The sequence below is a fragment of the Arachis ipaensis genome, chromosome B4 (assembly GCF_059453495.1).
Source record: "Arachis ipaensis isolate K30076 ecotype BB chromosome B4, ASM5945349v1, whole genome shotgun sequence".
Lineage (NCBI taxonomy): Eukaryota > Viridiplantae > Streptophyta > Magnoliopsida > Fabales > Fabaceae > Arachis > Arachis ipaensis.
This window is the reverse complement of record NC_142439.1, coordinates 20,568,062-20,586,409: the sequence shown is the minus strand read 5'-3', so window position 1 is coordinate 20,586,409 and position 18,348 is coordinate 20,568,062. Positions and strand designations below refer to the sequence as shown.

Genomic DNA, 18,348 nt, shown 5'->3' with positions numbered 1-18,348 from the left:
ATGTCCAACATCAACAATTTTCAAGGCGCTTACGAGGAGGCAGCATCCGTGGAGCACATCCGCGCCCTAATCGCAGACGCACGTGGCGACGGTCCGGCTCCGGTGTCTGTTGCTGATCGTATGTCACAACAGCGGTGGGCTTCCGAAAACCCAGACGAGGTGGCCAGGATCATAAGCAACACACGGAGAAATGGTCCAGGTATTGATTCTCACCTTTTTCACGCAGATTTGCTCTCATGTTTTTCGGTGACCACCACATAAGGACTGGCTCCCGGTTGTTACATTTCCGTTAACACTGTTAACTTTTTTTCCTCGTTTGCGTAGCCGACGAGATGATCCCAGATCGTGACTGGAGCAAGGTCGTAGGTTGGAGGAGCCGCCAAACAGCCTTAAGACAACTATGCAACGAGCTCTCTAGACCCGCTCCTTATTACCAGATCCAAACACGAGACTTCACTGTTGTGGGCATTGTTCACAGGTTCTTCATTTTGGTCCCTCTGGGCCGCCGTACCGGTGCCTTGTCTGCAGTTGGCAGATTCTCCACGGACCCTCACCTTGCTCGGGAGGATGCCGCGGCAGAGATGATCCGTGTCTTACTTGAGATATCCGGAAAGCATCTTGATGATTACAACTACGACCTACTAGACGAGGCCCTGTCAGTCAATTACGAACTACAATGGGAGATCGGGGCGGTGAAGTCAAGCTACAAGGAGCTAAAGTCTTCCTATAGGTACGTTCTCCGCTGTAACAACCCGGAGTTGGTTGACTCTGACTCGGACTCCTCTTAATAGTATCCTGACGAACGACTTCTGTCAAGAGTGCCTGCTAATACAACTAGGCAACCACCTGTTTTACGCATCCATGTCTGTATCCTTCATGAACTACGTCGACCGGCCCTTAAATCGTTCCCTGTATGTTGTTCTAGTTAAGGTGAAATTTTTTTCTTGTTTCTCTTTAATGTATTCTGTCCACTGCGAGGATCAACAAGTCAAGAGGGTTGTTTATTGATAGGGTTAAAATAATTTTGTCAACGTAATCTATTTCCCGAAATTCGGTTCCCAAAACTAGGTGTCCTCGCTAAGCGAAGAAATTTAGCCGAACGCGCGGACAACTTAAAAAGGATGACTAAACTGTAACTAAAAAACATAACCGCAGCCGACGTCCACTGAGAAAGTGCACCCACGCGATCATGTTCAAGTTACTGTAGGCGAAATGCTGAACTTGTTATGAAGTTACTAACTTACTGTCTTACATGGTAACCAATTACGCATGTTGCATGTCACCGGTACTCTGTTTAATTAGACAAGTATCCCAGCAGGATTTATATTAACCATTGGGTTGAACACCCCATATTGGTAAATTTATAACCACACCAAAGAGCAACGGCTGGGAGTAGGTTATACTGGGACGTTCATGAGTTAATAAAATAGTAACAAACGTTAACAATGACCTTCATTTCAAAAATAATATCACCTCCAATATGTTGTTTAGGGCGAGCCAACAAAAGAGTGTATGGAGTTTAACGTGCAGGAGTGTTTTTCACGTGCTATATGCCACGAATGTATAAAGGAGGACCAGCTAAAAAACTTGTTACAGTTCCTACAAGGCTTTACACAGAATACTTCCGTTTGTAATATAAACAACCAACCATACACGCAAGTTAATTGATGCAGATGTCCTATTCTGGAATCATGGGTAATGGAGCCTAATAAGAGGATGTTACAAATTTTGTCATAACCCCCATATCATAACAACAACCGCTAAGGATGAGCAAGTTCAACAAAGTACACCAGGAACAGACCATTATTTTGAGAGTCGCACATAGAAGTACGTATTAGCCAAAGGTTAATCAAATTTCACGGATGCTACAACGGATTAACATCCAACAATTCACATTGTGACCAAGGAACTTGAGAACAATCAGCTATCAGTAAAGTACTTCCGATACATTCAACCAAGACTAAACCGCTGAGTATGTAAACGTACTACATCGGGCAGACATCAGCATGGTTCCCAGGGTTAACGTCTCGAACGCTAGAACAGGACAGTCGGTAATGGCCAACCTAAATGTTTGTGGGTGTATAGTCAATTTAAGTTCTTTTTTCCTCCCTCCGTCTGCCCGGTGAATTCCGGCTCCAGAGTAGAAAATCCTGCGCTCCGACTTTATTCTCGTGCTTTCCTTTATGGGAGTCTGCTAGAACCCTGCTGGAAAAAATAATTCGATTATCAAAAACAAATGTTGGCACAATCTCTTAGCAACCTTACGAAGAAACACTAACAACAGTGAAAAAGCAAGACAAGAAAAGGCAAGGAGCCACAAAATGTTTGTAATGGGTTACCGACATCACCTGCTATCGGAGGTTGAAGGTATTCTTTAACCAAATTTCGGTCGTACCTGCCTAATGTCCCCCCTCCTACTCCTCCTCCTCGTGAAATTGGTTGAAACATTTGTTACTATCATAATTTTAACCCAGGAAAAAAATATGTGCAATAATGTGTTGACCAAGTGAAAATGCCTGCACTTGTATCCTTTCTACGACGTTGCATCCCAATTAATTCATAATAGGATAATCTTTACTGGAAGTAAACACTATTTAATAATGTTGAAATTAAGTTTGTCATGCAGTAACTCTGGAAAAGTAATTTACAGCGTCTAGCTGAAATGTTGGTTGAGCATGACTGTTTTAAAAGGAAGCTTCGAAAGGACTATCCGATCCGAGATCATTATGGGCGCTAAACACGGGAATGGAATAAAAGTAAAATGGATCAAAAAAGAGGCTGACAGCATTTGGTTGAAGGAAAGTTGGCTCAAGGTTTACGAGTTATTCGGGTCACACCATGCGTAGCTTTTGGTCGTTAGTATAAAGGTAGGTCTCACGTTAAATTCAGATTGATTCATTTGAGTGTTTCAGAGATTGATTATTGTAGTTTCAGAAGTTTTTCTAACTATCACCCCCAAATGAAACGGAAATTCATTTCCCACATGGTGGTAACGGCTAGGGAAACTAATCTAACTTGAATAATCAACGTCGGAGTCACTCGAACGGATCACCACAAATTTAAAGTCGGCTTCACCATCACACTTAACGCCAAATAAATACTCACGAGTTAACCACAATAACTCGATAACTCTGAACCCCCTTTCATTCAACCAAATACCATCAACTTCTTTCTTGCTCCATTTTACTTTTATACAATCACAGTATGGCACCTCAAAACATATCGGATCTCGGAAGTCCTTTCCGTTTTTAAGAAATAAAAAATCATGCTACCGAATGAAATCGGCCGACTGAAGTAAACTCCATAAACCCCAAAGAAAAAAATGAATATTTTATATTTTTCACAACAGCGGAATGAGGTTCATTTGAACGGTTTCAGAGCGATTATATTCTTTTTATATTTTAGAAGAAACCGTTAAATAGGCCTTTCCCCAGGTAAAAAGATTTACATTAACAATAACTGTGTGGACAACATAAATTATAATAATGCGCACCTATTCAGAAACCCGGATTTGCGAAGAAGGATCTCCATCAACAAACTTCGACGACGTGATTTACCTCAAATGCCTATTTCTGCTAGTCCGGAGGGGGAGCGAAGAAAGAAAACATGCGGCGGCGGCAGCGCAAGTTTTCACGGTGGAGTTGGGCACATCATCCACCGACAGCATCAACAAAAGCACACGAAGGGATGGGAACTTCACATCTCATCAGCCCCACTAAAACATAAGCATCGGAAGGCTCATACTGAATTGGAGTGCCGACATTAGCTAGCTGATAACAACTAAACCAATATACAGTTAATACACTACTCAAAGTACAAAATAAGTTATGATGTGTTATACAGTGGAAGTTTGACTACACACCTGCACATATTTGATTTAAGAAATCAGACCAAATCAATAAATTTACTGAATCAACTTCCTCATTAAAGGGTAACTTACGCACCCGCACGAATACGAACGCAAGGAGCAATATCCGTGTAAGATTCATGCATTCCTGTTACTCCTGAAAATGATAAATTCCTCCAGAAAAAATATCAACCAATATTTTTGAACTCAGTTTTCAATGTCATGTTGACGAAGTTTAACTTAGTGCGTGTAGCCGACTCCGGAGGACTTTCCTTTTTCACTAAAAAATGGGAAGGAATATCAAACCCAATTTCGTTGGAGCTACCAACTGGTGATGGAATAAAAGTGAAACGGAGCAAGAAAGATGATAGTATTTGGTTGAATGAAGGTTGGAACACAGTTCCTGAATTCCTAGGACTAAAACATGGATATTTTGTGGTCATTAAGTATAATGCTGAATCTAAATTCAAATTCACGATAATCCTTTTGATTGATTCAGAGATTGACTAATCAAGTTTCAGAGGTTTTCCTAACGACCACCCCCATATGAATCGGAAAATCATTTCCCACATGCTACTGGTCGTCATGAAAACTTATGAAACTCGAAAAACCAGTCACCGAATCAATCGGATGGATGACCACGAATTTAGAATAGATTTACCACTACACAAAAAGACAACAAAATACCCAAGTCTTAGCGCTAAGAAATCAACAACTCTTTACCAACTTTCATTCAATCAAACACAAGCATCTATTTTGTTCATCCGTTTAACATTTTTTTCCGTCGTCGGCTGGTACCTCCAACGATATCCGGCTAAAAAATCGTTTCCAATTTTCTTGGGAAAATTTAATTCACATTACATGTTGTCGTCGGCGACACGAACTAAATTAACTGTTACCAACCGCAAAAACTATTATGCTGTGTTCCCTCTAAAAAATATTGTATTCTATCTTCTAACGGGACTGATTCAAACTCAGACGCACTTCTGGGTAATCGTGTCCACCTCTATCAATACTTGCTTTGTACAACGCCATACGAAAAAAAAATATTTACATTCGTAATAACAATATGTCAACCAACATTCATTTTTCATGACCATAGTCCAGCCAGCAAGCAAATTACTCACATTAAAGGTTACCTGTATCCATTGTAGTTTGGTAACAACTCCTAAACGGGCCATTCCAATAACACCACGACTCCCCACTACCTTATTTCTCGGAATCGACATTGAATCATCAACATAATCTGAAATCACAGACATACACAACATGTATGAAACACTGAATAACGGCATTCATCAGGGCAATTATATACATTAACAACCATGCTGCAACAAGATCATATGAAATGCACAACCTAACACAATGACATTACAGTTTAATCAATAAACCAGCAATAACTTACCATCAAAAGCACAATCAAATATCTTTGATTTACCAAGACACAACCCATCCTGTGACACACTACATGGAGTTAGGGTATTCATCATCCACGACCCGTGACCACAACCTCCTTGGCTCATCCTCATTTGTGCTTCTCTGTGAAAGGTTCGGTCGAAATTACCCTAGCCGATTGGACAGCTGCCCAGCAGGACCCAATCCCCTTCTCCTCCTCCGGTTACCATCAACCCGCCGCACACAGTGTCCTCCTTCCATGTCTGCCCCCACTCAACCATTGCGTCTCTTACCTCTGACTCGTTAACGGCGGCGTCATGATTCGATTCCTTCACCCCAAACCCCAACACGTCTCTCCATCAGCGGCATCTGGCCACCAGAGATCTTCCCGAGATGTTGACGCCGCGCCTCCATCTTGTGCCGCCTTGAAGACCCGCTCAAGATGGCAACCACCAGATCGCTGTGAGCCCACTCTGATCCGACGAATCCGGGGGATACAAGAACACGTCGCCGTTTGGGTTTCTATGCGCAAACCCTAAAGCGAACAACGTTGAATACGATCAGCTCATGTATAGAACCCTCTGTAGGTGTTGATATAGTGCTGTTGGGTGGGGAGATACAGAATCTTATCTACATAGGATAGGGATTTTGTGGCTCTGGTTCTCTTCTTCCAGATCCTCCTCTTGCTTTCTATGCTTTGGACTGACCGAAAGATAGTCGATGAGCCCCATTACAAAATCAATAATCCTACGCCAGGCAATGGCCCAACTACGTTAAAGAACTTTGGCACCCTAGAGACCAAAACCAAAAAAATAAATCAAAGGCCCAGCCCATCTGTCACCACATAGCTTTCCTCTATCAGCCGGCTCCTCTTTCAACATCACTGGCAGCCAAGCTTGCAGAGCTCTCTGCCAAGCCTGTTCCCCAAATCCACCGGCCTATCCAGATGTCAACATCCCCTTTAATCTGTACCCCTGAATCTGTACCATATAATTGGCCTATCAAAAGACATATGCACTGTTCAAGCATTCATTCAGAAAATAAAAAGTATTGTCACCACATCAAAATAATTAAACTAATTTCAAGGATGAATTCGAAATTCATGTATTTCTTGTTCTTTTGTAATTAAATCATTTTTCATTTAAGAGAGGTGATGGATTCATAGGACATTCATAGCTTTAAGACATGGACACTTAAACACTAATGATCATATAGTAAAGACACAAACATAATTAAACATGAAGCATAGTAAACGAAAAACAGGAAAATAAGAACAAGGAGATTAAGGAATGGGTCCACCTTAGTGAGGGTGACGTCTTCCTCTTCTTGAAGAACCAATGGTGCTCTTGAGCTCCTCTATGTCTCTTCCTTGTCTTTGTTGCTCCTCCCTCATAGCTCTTTGATCTTCTCTAATCTTATAGAGAATGATGGAGTGCTCTTGGTGTTCCATCCTTAGTTGTCCCATGTGGGAACTTAATTCTCCTAGGGAGGTGTTGATTTGCTCCTAATAGTTTTGTGGAGGAAAGTGCATCCCTTGAGGCATCTCAGGGATTTCTTGATGAGGGAATTCCTCATGCTCTTGTTGAGGTCCATGAGTAGGCTCTCTTGATGTGCAATCAAATGCTCTACTACTGAGCTATAGACCATTGAGATGAATCTCTCCATCTCTCATGACTCGGAGGTAGAAGCTTTTGCCTTCCTTCTTTCTAGAGGTTTCTCCAGCCTAAGGTGCCATAAATGGTTATGGAAAAACAAAAAGCAATGCTTTTACCACACCAAACTTAAAAAGTTTGCTCGTCCTCGAGCAAAAGAAGAAAGAGGGGGGGTAGGAGGATCCTGTTGGGTCCACAGATCCAAAGGGGTCAAGGACTTAGCATCCCTGCTCCAATTAGGCGTGCAAAACGCCCTCTGTATGCAATACTGGCGTTTAACGCCAGACTGCTGCCTGTTTCTGGCGTTTAACGCCAGGTTGATGCTTATTTCTGGCGTTAAACGCCAGACTGCTGCCTGTTTCTGGCGTTAAACACCAGACAGATGCTTGTTTCTGGCGTTTAAACGCCAGAATGCTCTTCCTCCAGGGTGTGCTATTTTTAATGCTGTTTTTTATTCTGTTTTTGATTTTTCAGTAGTTTTTGTGACTTCACATGATCATCAACCTAAAGAAAACATAAAATAGCAATGGAAAATAAATAGATATAATTAAATAACATTGGGTTGCCTCCCAAAAAGCGCTTCTTTAATGTCAATAGCTTGACAGTGAGCTCTCATGGAGCCTCACAGATGTTCAAAGCATTGTTGGGACCTCCCAACACCAAACTTAGAGTTTGGTTGTGGCCTCCCAACACCAAACTTAGAGTTTGGTTGTGGCCTCCCAACACCAAACTTAAAGTTTGGTTGTGGCCTCTCAACACCAAACTTAAAGTTTGACTGTGGGGGCTTTGGTTGACTCTGCAATGAGAGAAGCTTTTCATGCTTACTCTCCATGGTTACAGAAGGAGATCCTTGAGTTTTAAACACAAGGTAGTCCTCATTCAGTTGAAGGACCAACTCTCCTCTGTCCACATCAATCACAGCTTTTGCTGTGGCTAGGAAGGGTCTTCCAAGGATGATGGATTCATCCTCATCCTTCCCAGTGTCTAGGATTATGAAATCAGCAGGGATGTAAAGGCCTTCAACCTTTACTAACACGTCCTCTACTTGTCCATAAGCCTGTTTTCTTGAGTTGTTTGCCATCTCTAATGAGATTCTGGCAGCTTGCACCTCAAAGATCCCAAGTTTCTCCATTACAGAGAGTGGTATTCAGTTTATTCCTGACCCTAGGTCACACAAAGCCTTCTCAAAGGTCATGGTGCCTATGTTACAGGGAATTAGGAATTTACCAAGATCCTGTTTCTTTTGAGGTAATTTCTGCCTATCCAATACATTTAGTTCATTGGTGAGCAAGGGAGGTTCATCTTCCCAAGTCTCATTACCAAATAATTTGGCATTCAGCTTCATGATTACACCAAGGTATTTAGCAACTTGCTCTTCAGTAATGTCTTCATCCTCTTCAGAGGATGAATACTCATCAGAGCTCATGAAAGGCAAAATGAGGTTCAATAGAATCTCTATAGTCTCTAGATGAGCCTTAGATTCCTTTAGTTCCTCAAAGGGAAACTCCTTATTGGTCACTGAGCGTTCCAGGAGGTCTTCCTTACTAGGATTCACGTCCTCCTCCTCCTCTCTGGGTTCGGCCACACCAAGTAAGGTAATGGCCTTGCACTCTCTTTTTGGATTCTCTTCTGTATTGCTTGGGAGAGTACTAGGAGGAGTTTCAGTGACTCTTTTACTCAACTGGCCCACCTGTGCCTCCAAATTTCTAATGGAGGACCTTGTTTCATTCATGAAACTTAGAGTGGCCTTAGATAGATTAGAGACTATATTTGCTAAGATAGATGGATTCTGCTCAGAATTCTCTGTCTGTTGCTGAGTGGATGATGGAAAAGGCTTGCTATTGCTAAACCTGTTTCTTCCACCATTATTAAAGCCTTGTTGAGGCTTTTGTTGATCCTTCCATGAGAAATTTGGATGATTTCTCCATGAGGGATTATAGGTGTTTCCATAGGATTCACCCATGTAATTCACCTCTGCTATTGCAGGGTTCTCAGGATCATAAGCTTCTTCTTCAGAAGATGCCTCTTTAGTACTGTTGGATGCAGCTTGCAATCCATTCAGACTCTGAGAAATCATATTGACTTGCTGAGTCAATATTTTGTTCTGAGCCAATATGGCATTCAGAGCATCAATTTCAAGAACTCCCTTCCTCTGAGGCGTCCTATTACTCACAGGATTCCTTTCAGAAGTGTACATGAATTGGTTATTTGCAACCATGTCAATGAGTTCTTGAGCTTTTGCAGGCGTTTTCTTTAGATAAATGGATCCACCTGCAGAATGGTCCAATGACATCTTTGATAATTCAGATAGACCATCATAGAATATATCCAGGATGGTCCATTCTGAAAGCATGTCAGAAGGACACTTTTTGGTCAGTTGCTTATATCTCTCCCAAGCTTCATAAAGGGATTCTCCTTCTTTTTGTTTGAAGGTTTGAACATCCACTCTAAGCTTGCTAAGCTTTTGAGGAGGAAAGAACTTGGCTAAGAAAGTCGTGACCAGCTTATCCCAAGAGTTCAGGCTATCTTTAGGTTGAGAGTCCAACCATATTCTAGCTCTGTCTCTTACAGCAAATGGGAAAAGCATAAGCCTGTAGACCTCGGGATCAACCCCATTGGTCTTAACGATATCACATATTTGCAGGAATTCAGTTAAGAACTGAAAAGGATCTTCTGATGGAAGTCCGTGAAACTTGCAGTTCTGTTGCATCAGAGAAACTAATTGAGACTTTAGCTCAAAATTGTTTGCTCCAATGGCAGGGATTGAGATGCTTCTTCCATGTAAATTGGAATTTGGTGCAGTAAAATCACCAAGCATCTTCCTTGTATTGTTATTATTTTTGGCCATGTCTCCTTCTTTTTCGAAAATTTCTGTCATATTTTCGCCAGAGAGTTGTGCTTTAGCTTCCCTTGGCTTCCTCTTCAGAGTCCTTTCAGGTTCAGGATCAGCTTCAACAAGAATGTTCTTATCCTTGTTCCTGCTCATATGAAAAAGAAGAGAACACAAAAGAAAATATGGAATCCTCTATGTCATAGTATAGAGATTCCTTATATGAGTATAAGAAGAGAAGAATAGAAGAAGGAAAAGATAAAAATTCGAACATAGAGGAGAAGAGTGGTTTCGAATTTTTGAGTAGAAGAGAAGTGTTAGTAGATAAATAAATAATTAGAAGGAGATGAGAGAGGGAAGAATTCGAAAATTAATTAAAATAAAATAAAATATTTTTGTTTTTAATTTAAAATTAAAGTTAAACTTTGAAAATTGTAAAAAAAATGAAATTAAATTAAATTAGAATTGAAAATAATTAGTTAATTAAAAGAATATTGAAAAAGAGGAAGGTGATTTTCGAAAATTAGAGAGAGAGAGAGAGAATTAGTTAGGTAGTTTTGAAAAAGATAAGAATCAAACAAGATAAGATTAATTGAAAAAGATTTGAAAATCAAATTTTGAAAAGATAAGAAGTTAGAAGAGATTTTGAAATTGATTTTGAAAAAGATGTGATTGAAATTTATTTTGAAAAAAGATTTGAAAAAGAAATTTAAAAAGATTTGATTTTAAAAAATTAAAGTTGATTACTTGACTAACAAGAAACAAAAAGATATGATTTTAAATTTTAAAGATTGAACCTTTCTTACTAGGCAAGTAACAAACTTAAAATTTTTGAATCAATCACATTAATTGTTAGCATTAATTTTGAAAATATGAAATAGAAATAAGAAAAAGATTTTGAAAATAAATTTTGAAAATTTCGAAATTATGACAGAAAAAATGAAAAAGATTTGATTTTTGAAAAAGATTTGAAAAAGATAGAATTTTTAAATTGAAAATTTGATTTGACTCATAAGAAACAATTAAATTTAAAAACCTTTTGACTAAATCAAACCAATTTTTGAAAATTTATGAGAATAAGAAAAGGGAAAGATATTTTTTATTTTTGAATTTTTAATGAAGAAAGAGAAAAACATCAAAAAGACCTAATGCATGAAAATTTTGGATCAAAACAAATGATGCATGCAAGAACACTATGAATGTCAAGATGAACACCAAGAACACTTTGAATATCAAGATGAACATCAAGACTTATTTTTGAAAATTTTTAAGAAAAGAAGAACATGCAAGACACCAAACTTAGAAATTTTTAATTTTTAGACACTATGAATCCAAGAATGCATATGAAAAAAAAGATGCAACACACAACAAAAAAAATATGAAGATCAAACAAGAGGATTCATCAAGAACAACTTGAAGGTCATGAAGAACATATGATGAATTTTCGAAAAATGCAAGAAAGTTTGAAAAATATGCAATTGACACCAAACTTACAATTTGACACAAGACTCAAACAAGAAACACAAAATTATTTTTGGTTTTATGATTTTATTAAAAAAAATTTTTGGTATTTTTCGAAAATTAATTTGAAAAAAGAAAAATAAGGATTTCAAGATTTTTAATGAGAATTCCAGGAATCATGCCATGTTAGTCTAAAGCTCCAGTTCAGGAATTAGACATGGCTTACTAGCCAGCCAAGCTTTCAGTGAAAGCTCCGGTCCAAAACACTAGACATGGCCAATGGCCAGCCAAGCTTCAGCAGAACATTACATACAACAGCTAATTTGCTGGAAAAGACAAAGAAGCTCTTCTCTTGAGATAGTTGAAACCTCGGTCCAAAAGATTAGACATGGCTTAACAGCCAGCCAGGATTTAACCTATCTCATGAGATTCTAGAATTCCTTCTTAAAAATTCTGAAGAACATAGAGTAATTTATTTTTTGAAGAAATATATTTTATATTTTTTTTTGTATATTTCGAAAATAAGAAAAAAAAAAGCTTAAAATTAAAATACAATTACCTAATCTGAGCAACAAGATGAACTGTCAGTTGTCCAAACTCGAACAATCCCCGGCAACGGCGCCAAAAACTTGGTGCACGAAATCGTGATCGTTCATTCCTTGGTAACGGCGCTAAAAACTTAATACGCACATTCATAATCTTAGTTCTTTGTCACAACTTCGCACAACTAACCAGCAAGTGCACTGGGTCGTCCAAATAATAAACCTTACGTGAGTAAGGGTCGATCCCACGGAGATTGTCGGCTTGAAGCAAGCTATGGTCACCTTGTAAATCTCAGTCGGGCGGATTCAAATGGTTATGGTGAATTGATAATTAAAATATAAATAAAATATAAAATAAAGATAGAGATACTTATGTAATTCATTGGTGAGAATTTCAGATAAGCGTATAGAGATGCTTTTGTTCCTTCTGAATTTCTGCTTTCCTACTGCTTTCATCCAATCCTTCATACTCCTTTCCATGGCAAGCTTTATGTAGGACATCACCGTTGTCAATGGCTACATCCCGTCCTCTCAATGAAAATGGTCCAAAATGCGCTGTCACCGCACGACTAATCATCTGTCGGTTCTCGATCATACTGGAATAGGATTCAGTAATCCTTTTGCGTCTGTCACTACGCCCAACACTCGCGAGTTTGAAGCTCGTCACAACCATCCCTTCCCAGATCCTACTCGGAATACCACAGACAAGGTTTAGACTTTCCGGATCTCAAGAATGGCCGCCAATAATTATAGCCTATACCACGAAGACTCTGATCTCACGATCAGGAGGCTAAGAGATACACATTCAAGCTTGGTTGCATGTAGAACGGAAGTGTTTGTCAGGCACACGTTCATAAGTGAGAATGATGATGAGCGTCACATAATCATCACATTCATCATGTTCTTGTGTGCGAATGAATATCTTAGAGAAGAAATAGGCTTGAATTGAATAGAAAAACAATAGTACTTTGCATTAATTCATGAGGAACAACAGAGCTCCACACCTTAATCTATGGTGTGTAGAAACTCTACCGTTGAAAATACATAAGAACAAGGTCCAGGCATGGCCGAATGGCCAGCCCCCATAAAGGTCTAAGATATCATAAGACTAATCAAAGATCAGCTGCCTAACATGATAGTAAAAAGTTCTATTTATACTAAACTAGTTACTAGGGTTACAGAAATGAGTAAATGATGCAGAAATCCACTTCCGGGCCCACTTGGTGTTTGCTTGGGCTGAGCATTGAAGCTTTCACGTGTAGAGGTCTTCCTTGGAGTTAAACGCCAGTTTGTAACCTGTTTCTGGCGTTTAACTCTGCTTTGCAACCTGTTTCTGGCGTTTAACTCCAGAATAGGGTAAAGAGCTGGCGTTGAACGCCAGTTTGCTTTTTCTAAACTCGGGAAAAGTATGGACTATTATATATTTCTGGAAAGCCCTGGATGTCTACTTTCCAACGCAATTGAGAGCGCGCTATTTGGACTTCTGTAGCTCCAGAAAATCCACTTTAAGTGCAGGGAGGTCAGAATCCAACAGCATCTGCCGTCCTTCTTCAACCTCTGAATCTGATTTTTGCTCAAGTCTCTCAATTTCAGCCAGAAAATACATGAAATCACAAAAAAACACACAAACTCATAGTAAAGTCCAGAAATGTGATTTTTATTTAAAAACTAATAAAAATATATTAAAAACTAATCAAAGCATACTAAAAACTATGTAAAAACAATGTCAAAAAGCGTATAAATTATCCGCTCATCACACATCAGCATACAGTTGAAATGTCCACATGGCACTTCACACTCCACATCATCAACGTTTAAACGATGGACTAACGAAGATGCACTTTTGGAAATTTCAGGGATTTAGTTAATCGTTTTTAAAAAATTAGGGACTAAATTGAGTAGCGATTTAAAATTTGGGACCATTTTGAGAATTTACTCATTTAATATACATGTTTTCAATTTCTTGAGGCAGATATCACTAATTTACTGTTTTCTTAGTTGTTCTTCATCTTTACCCTTTCACATTATCACGGAGAAAGAGCAATGATGCACTTCGATTTTTACTGTAAAATTATGATTACCTTCTAAAACATTGCACCATAGATATTGTATATTAAAAAATCTTTCAAAATTTATCATGAGATGTTAAGTATTATTTAATTTTTAATTTTTATTTTCTTCAATTATGGTGAATATTATTGTCAAAAATAAAATTGTTGTCTTTACAGATTTAGTAAAAAAAAATATTAATGTGTTTTAAACTTTTAAACTTTATTGTTCTATTTCTAATTACACAGCTTAGTCACATATAAAACATATTTATATAGTGTATGTTCTTTTATTTATGTGCAAGTGTTTTATTATATATTATATCATTATATCATACTTCTATTTTTTTAGTACTTTTATATTTTCTTATAATTGATTTGATATATAAAAATAATTTCTAAAAATTAATGAATATATATATATATATATATATATATATATATATATATATATATATATATATATATATATATATAACTTATAAATAATTCTATATATATTTACATATCATATTTGTATACATATTGCACGGATTATTAAGTTTGTTATTACCCTAAAATTAAGTATGGCCCAAACAAATTTGGGATTCTATAAAAATGATGAGTTCCAGTGTAAGTGAGTATTGTATGGTATTTTTAAATTACTTTCAGAATCTCCTCATTTTGGAAAATAAAGTAACGATGATAAAGAATATTTTTGAAAATATACAAAAAGAACTGATATAATTAACTGTTTGCAGCAAATTTCTATGATTTGTTTGACTAGAGAAATATTAATTGAGACTAAAGGTTAACTTTATTTTTCAGATTTGCTTGAAAATGAATTTGGTTTTTAAATATATTTAGTTTGGTCTTCAATTTTCATAATTATAACTCAAGTTTGTCATGTAGTTACTATTTTAGTGAATAAAATATTAGTTCCGCTACGTTACCAACAGCATTTCTGTCAATTTCTGCCAACTCTTATTTATAACTGTGTTTAATTGAAGTGTCTTCGTGGATGTGTCTAATAAAAATATCTTTTTTATGGCTATGTTTAATAGAAGTGTCTTTATAGATATATTTTCTAGATGTATTTCTTTATATATGTGTTTAAAATATAATAATTAATTATTATTAGCAATAAATTAGCAGATAATATGTTGGTACCCTATACTTTTCCATAAAATATTAACATGTATAAGAACCCAATAACTAGCCAACATTTTACTACTAAAGTATGAAACTCAATTTGACCTATTAATCAACAAAATTAAGTCATCCACATTAGGGGTATTTGTAGTTCAGTTTGGATCGAGTTTGAGTCAAAAACATTGAATTTACAGTTTTAGATATAAAACAAGTCTTAACATCAAATTTTAAATAACTAACAATGACATAGCAACTCTCAACAATATCTTAAAAACTAATGATAACATAACAATAGAGATAAAATTGGTTAATAAAATTATAGGTTAGTTAAAAACCAATTTTTTTGGTCGCTAAAATCGGTCGCTATTTTGGTTATTTCTTGTAGTGTATTCGTGTCCTAGTTCTAGTCTATATAAACCGCGGCTGCCTCCCACGATTAATCATTTCAACATAATTTGCAGCATCCCTGCAGCGGTTTATGTGAAAAATAGGTGAACTAAAACACCCCAAGGTATAGTGAATTACGTAGGTATGCACAGTGATAATCCACTGTGACCTGCAACGGATTATGAATAGTTGGAGGCTCTATATATATACTAACTGAAAGTAATTGTCAAGGAGAGACTCATTTTCACAATGTTTAGTGAGGATAGTTTCTTAGCGTTAGTGCATTGCTCTGGAAAAATTCATAAAACCAAAAAAGAGAGTGTGAAGTTTACTGACAAGGAACACTTGAATGTATTTATCCATTCATCGAATACCTTGTCAGATCTAAAAACCAATATACTGCATAAGCTTAGGGTGTTTGAAACTAAGTGGGTGAAAAAGATATTTTATAAGATCCCTATTGCAGTTGTGTCAACCGGTGTTAAGTATGATACGTTTGTGATAGGCTCTGACGATCTACGGGTTTTGTTTCATTGTCGGAGAAGTTTTCCGGAGGTCAGAACACACGAGTTGTATGCAAAGTTGGAGGATGATGTCAACAGTTTTTGGGCACCAGCTCTAAATCCTCAGTCGACTACCTTGAGAGGTGCTTCCAGTTCAACGCCTATGGTTGCACCGGCTTGTCCATTCGTTATATCTCCATCTTTTGTGGTTGATTTGAACCGTGGAGATGAAGATGGTTGTGTAGAATTAGAGAAACGTTCGTTCCGGCAGCTGGCAGTTGAGATGGCTAGTTTTCCTATCATGATTCCTGATTATGTAGGCAATAGTGAACCAGATCGAGTTGAAAATACAATGTGAGAGGATGATTCAAACGAAGAGCCTGTCGACATAGTTAGGGACAGTAATGAGGATACAAGGAGCAATTCACGTACACAGCACAGCCCATCAAGTTCCGGCACACAGCAATATCCTCCACACTTTTTAACTTTAAACTTGGATAGATGCCGCCTTTGGGGATCAAGGATTGCATCATGGAACCACGCCTGTAGAATTTCAGATTGGGCAATCATTCCAAAATAAAGAGGAAGCTATGTTAAGTGTGAAGGATTATAGCATCCGTCGCGGAGTTGAGTACATGGTGTTAGAGTCAAATCATCTTAAGTCGTATGGGAATGTAAAGAATTCGGCAAAGGTTGCACTTGGTTGATTCGCATCTCACTTCGTCAACAAAAAGGCACCTGGGAGGTTAGAAGGTATAATGGACTGCACACTTGCCTGGCTACATCAATTTTAAGTGATCACTGATAGCTTGATTACCACGTCATTTGTGCGAGGATCTTTCTGTTAGTTAGAGCGGATGCTGTGGTTATTATGAAGGTGTTGTAGGAAGCAACAGAAGCAACCTATGGTTTCAAGCCTACTTAAAGGAAGGCTTGGCTGGCAAAACAGAAGGTAATAGCACAGATCTATGGAGATTGAGAAGAGTCCTACAGTGAGTTACCACATTGGATGCTTGGAGTCCAGTCCACCATGGTCGGCACCATTGCAGTGTTGAAGACTTCTCCAATTAGAGTTGGGGATTGGGTTGATAAATCTACAGTGTAATTTTTTCATCATCTTTTCTAGACATTTTCTCCTTGTATTGAGACCTTTTGACATTGTAAACCATTAGTGAGCATCGATGGTACTCACTTATATGGCAAATATGGAGGTACTTTGCTTCTAGCTTTAGCGCAAGATGGAAACTCAAACATCTTGTCTATTGCATTTGCACTTCGGGAGGGAGAAAATGTGGAGTTGTGATCTTTTTTCTTATCCAACCTATGACAGCATGTGACGCTACAAGAGGATATTCTTGCTATCTCCGACAGGCACAATGACATCAAGGCTTCCCTGGAGGCCCCTGATAGTGGTTGGCTACCTCCGCATCTTATTGAGCATTCTACATTCGTCATGTGGCAGCAAATTTTATACTAAGTTTCAAGGGTTAATACGCAAAAAGGCTACTTGTGAATGCTGCATCTGCAAAGACCGAGGCGGAGTTTGACTATTGATTTGATATTATGCAGACTGAGAATTCGGCAATGTGTGATTGAGCCAACCGAATGGAATATGATAAGTGTACCCAGCATTACGATAGCGGGAGACGCTTTGGCCACATGACCACCAACATCTCTGAATATGTTGATTTTATTCTAAATGGCACAAGGAACCTCCCAGTCACATTGTTGGTGAAGTCCACATATGAAAGACTTGCAGAGCTGTTTGTTATTTGAGGACAAACGACAGAGGTACAATTAGGGACTGGGCATCAATTGTGCTAGGCTTTGGTGAAAGCAATAAGCGCAACCTGAGTATCTCTGGATGAACCACAGCTACCACTTCAGCAGCAAAATAAGGCTCCCACAAAAACTGTAAAGGACAAGCTAAGCTTAGAAAACACCATAAAAAGAGACATATCAAGTGCATATGCTACAAATGCAACATCTAAACAACTTACGTATCGATCACGCAACCTGTCCAAAGCAAGACGCATCTGAATAACTCTTTGCTCCTTGGCATCGGAAGTTGGTAGATAACTTGCCCACCTACAAATTCACTCATTGTTAGCAGTGCATAAAGATGGATAATACATTAAAATAAATATGTATAATGCGTAAAACATTAAAAGATACCTCGAAGACAGTGGAAAATCAAATGTGTCAAAACCATTCTGCCTCAGCGTGGAAAACCGCCAAAAAATCAAAGATTGTAGTAGTTGAAGTGGTCCGGCCAAGTTAGTGACATTTTTGTTAGCCACCCGACACATGGATCTATATAACTAGGCCAATGCAGCTGAGCCCCAACTATAATTGCCCAATTCGTCAAACTTTACCACAAACGGCAACCACCGAAGGTGAACCCGGTTCCCATTCTTATCACCGAAAAGCTAAGTGAATAGTAGCAACATAATGTAAGCACGAGCATATATACACACAATGTCCTCACTCGCATTGTCCGGGAGCATCCTAAACCTCTCACGAAACCATGTGAAGTGAATCGTCATCTACTT

General features: G+C 38.2%; 1 protein-coding gene and 1 non-coding gene across 2 annotated transcripts; both read left to right on the top strand.

The window, feature by feature from the left end:
- On the top strand, window positions 1–788 carry LOC110271454 (uncharacterized). Its single transcript, XM_021122379.2, has 2 exons — window positions 1–199; window positions 325–788. Exons 1-2 carry the CDS (start codon window positions 1–3, stop codon window positions 786–788), a joined length of 663 nt encoding a protein of 220 aa, XP_020978038.1.
- An 8,453-nt stretch (window positions 789–9,241) lies between these two features.
- On the top strand, window positions 9,242–9,349 carry LOC148566861 (small nucleolar RNA R71). Its single transcript, XR_015882637.1, has one exon. It is a non-coding gene; the product is annotated as a small nucleolar RNA R71 (small nucleolar RNA).
- The last annotated feature ends 8,999 nt before the right edge of the window (window positions 9,350–18,348 follow it).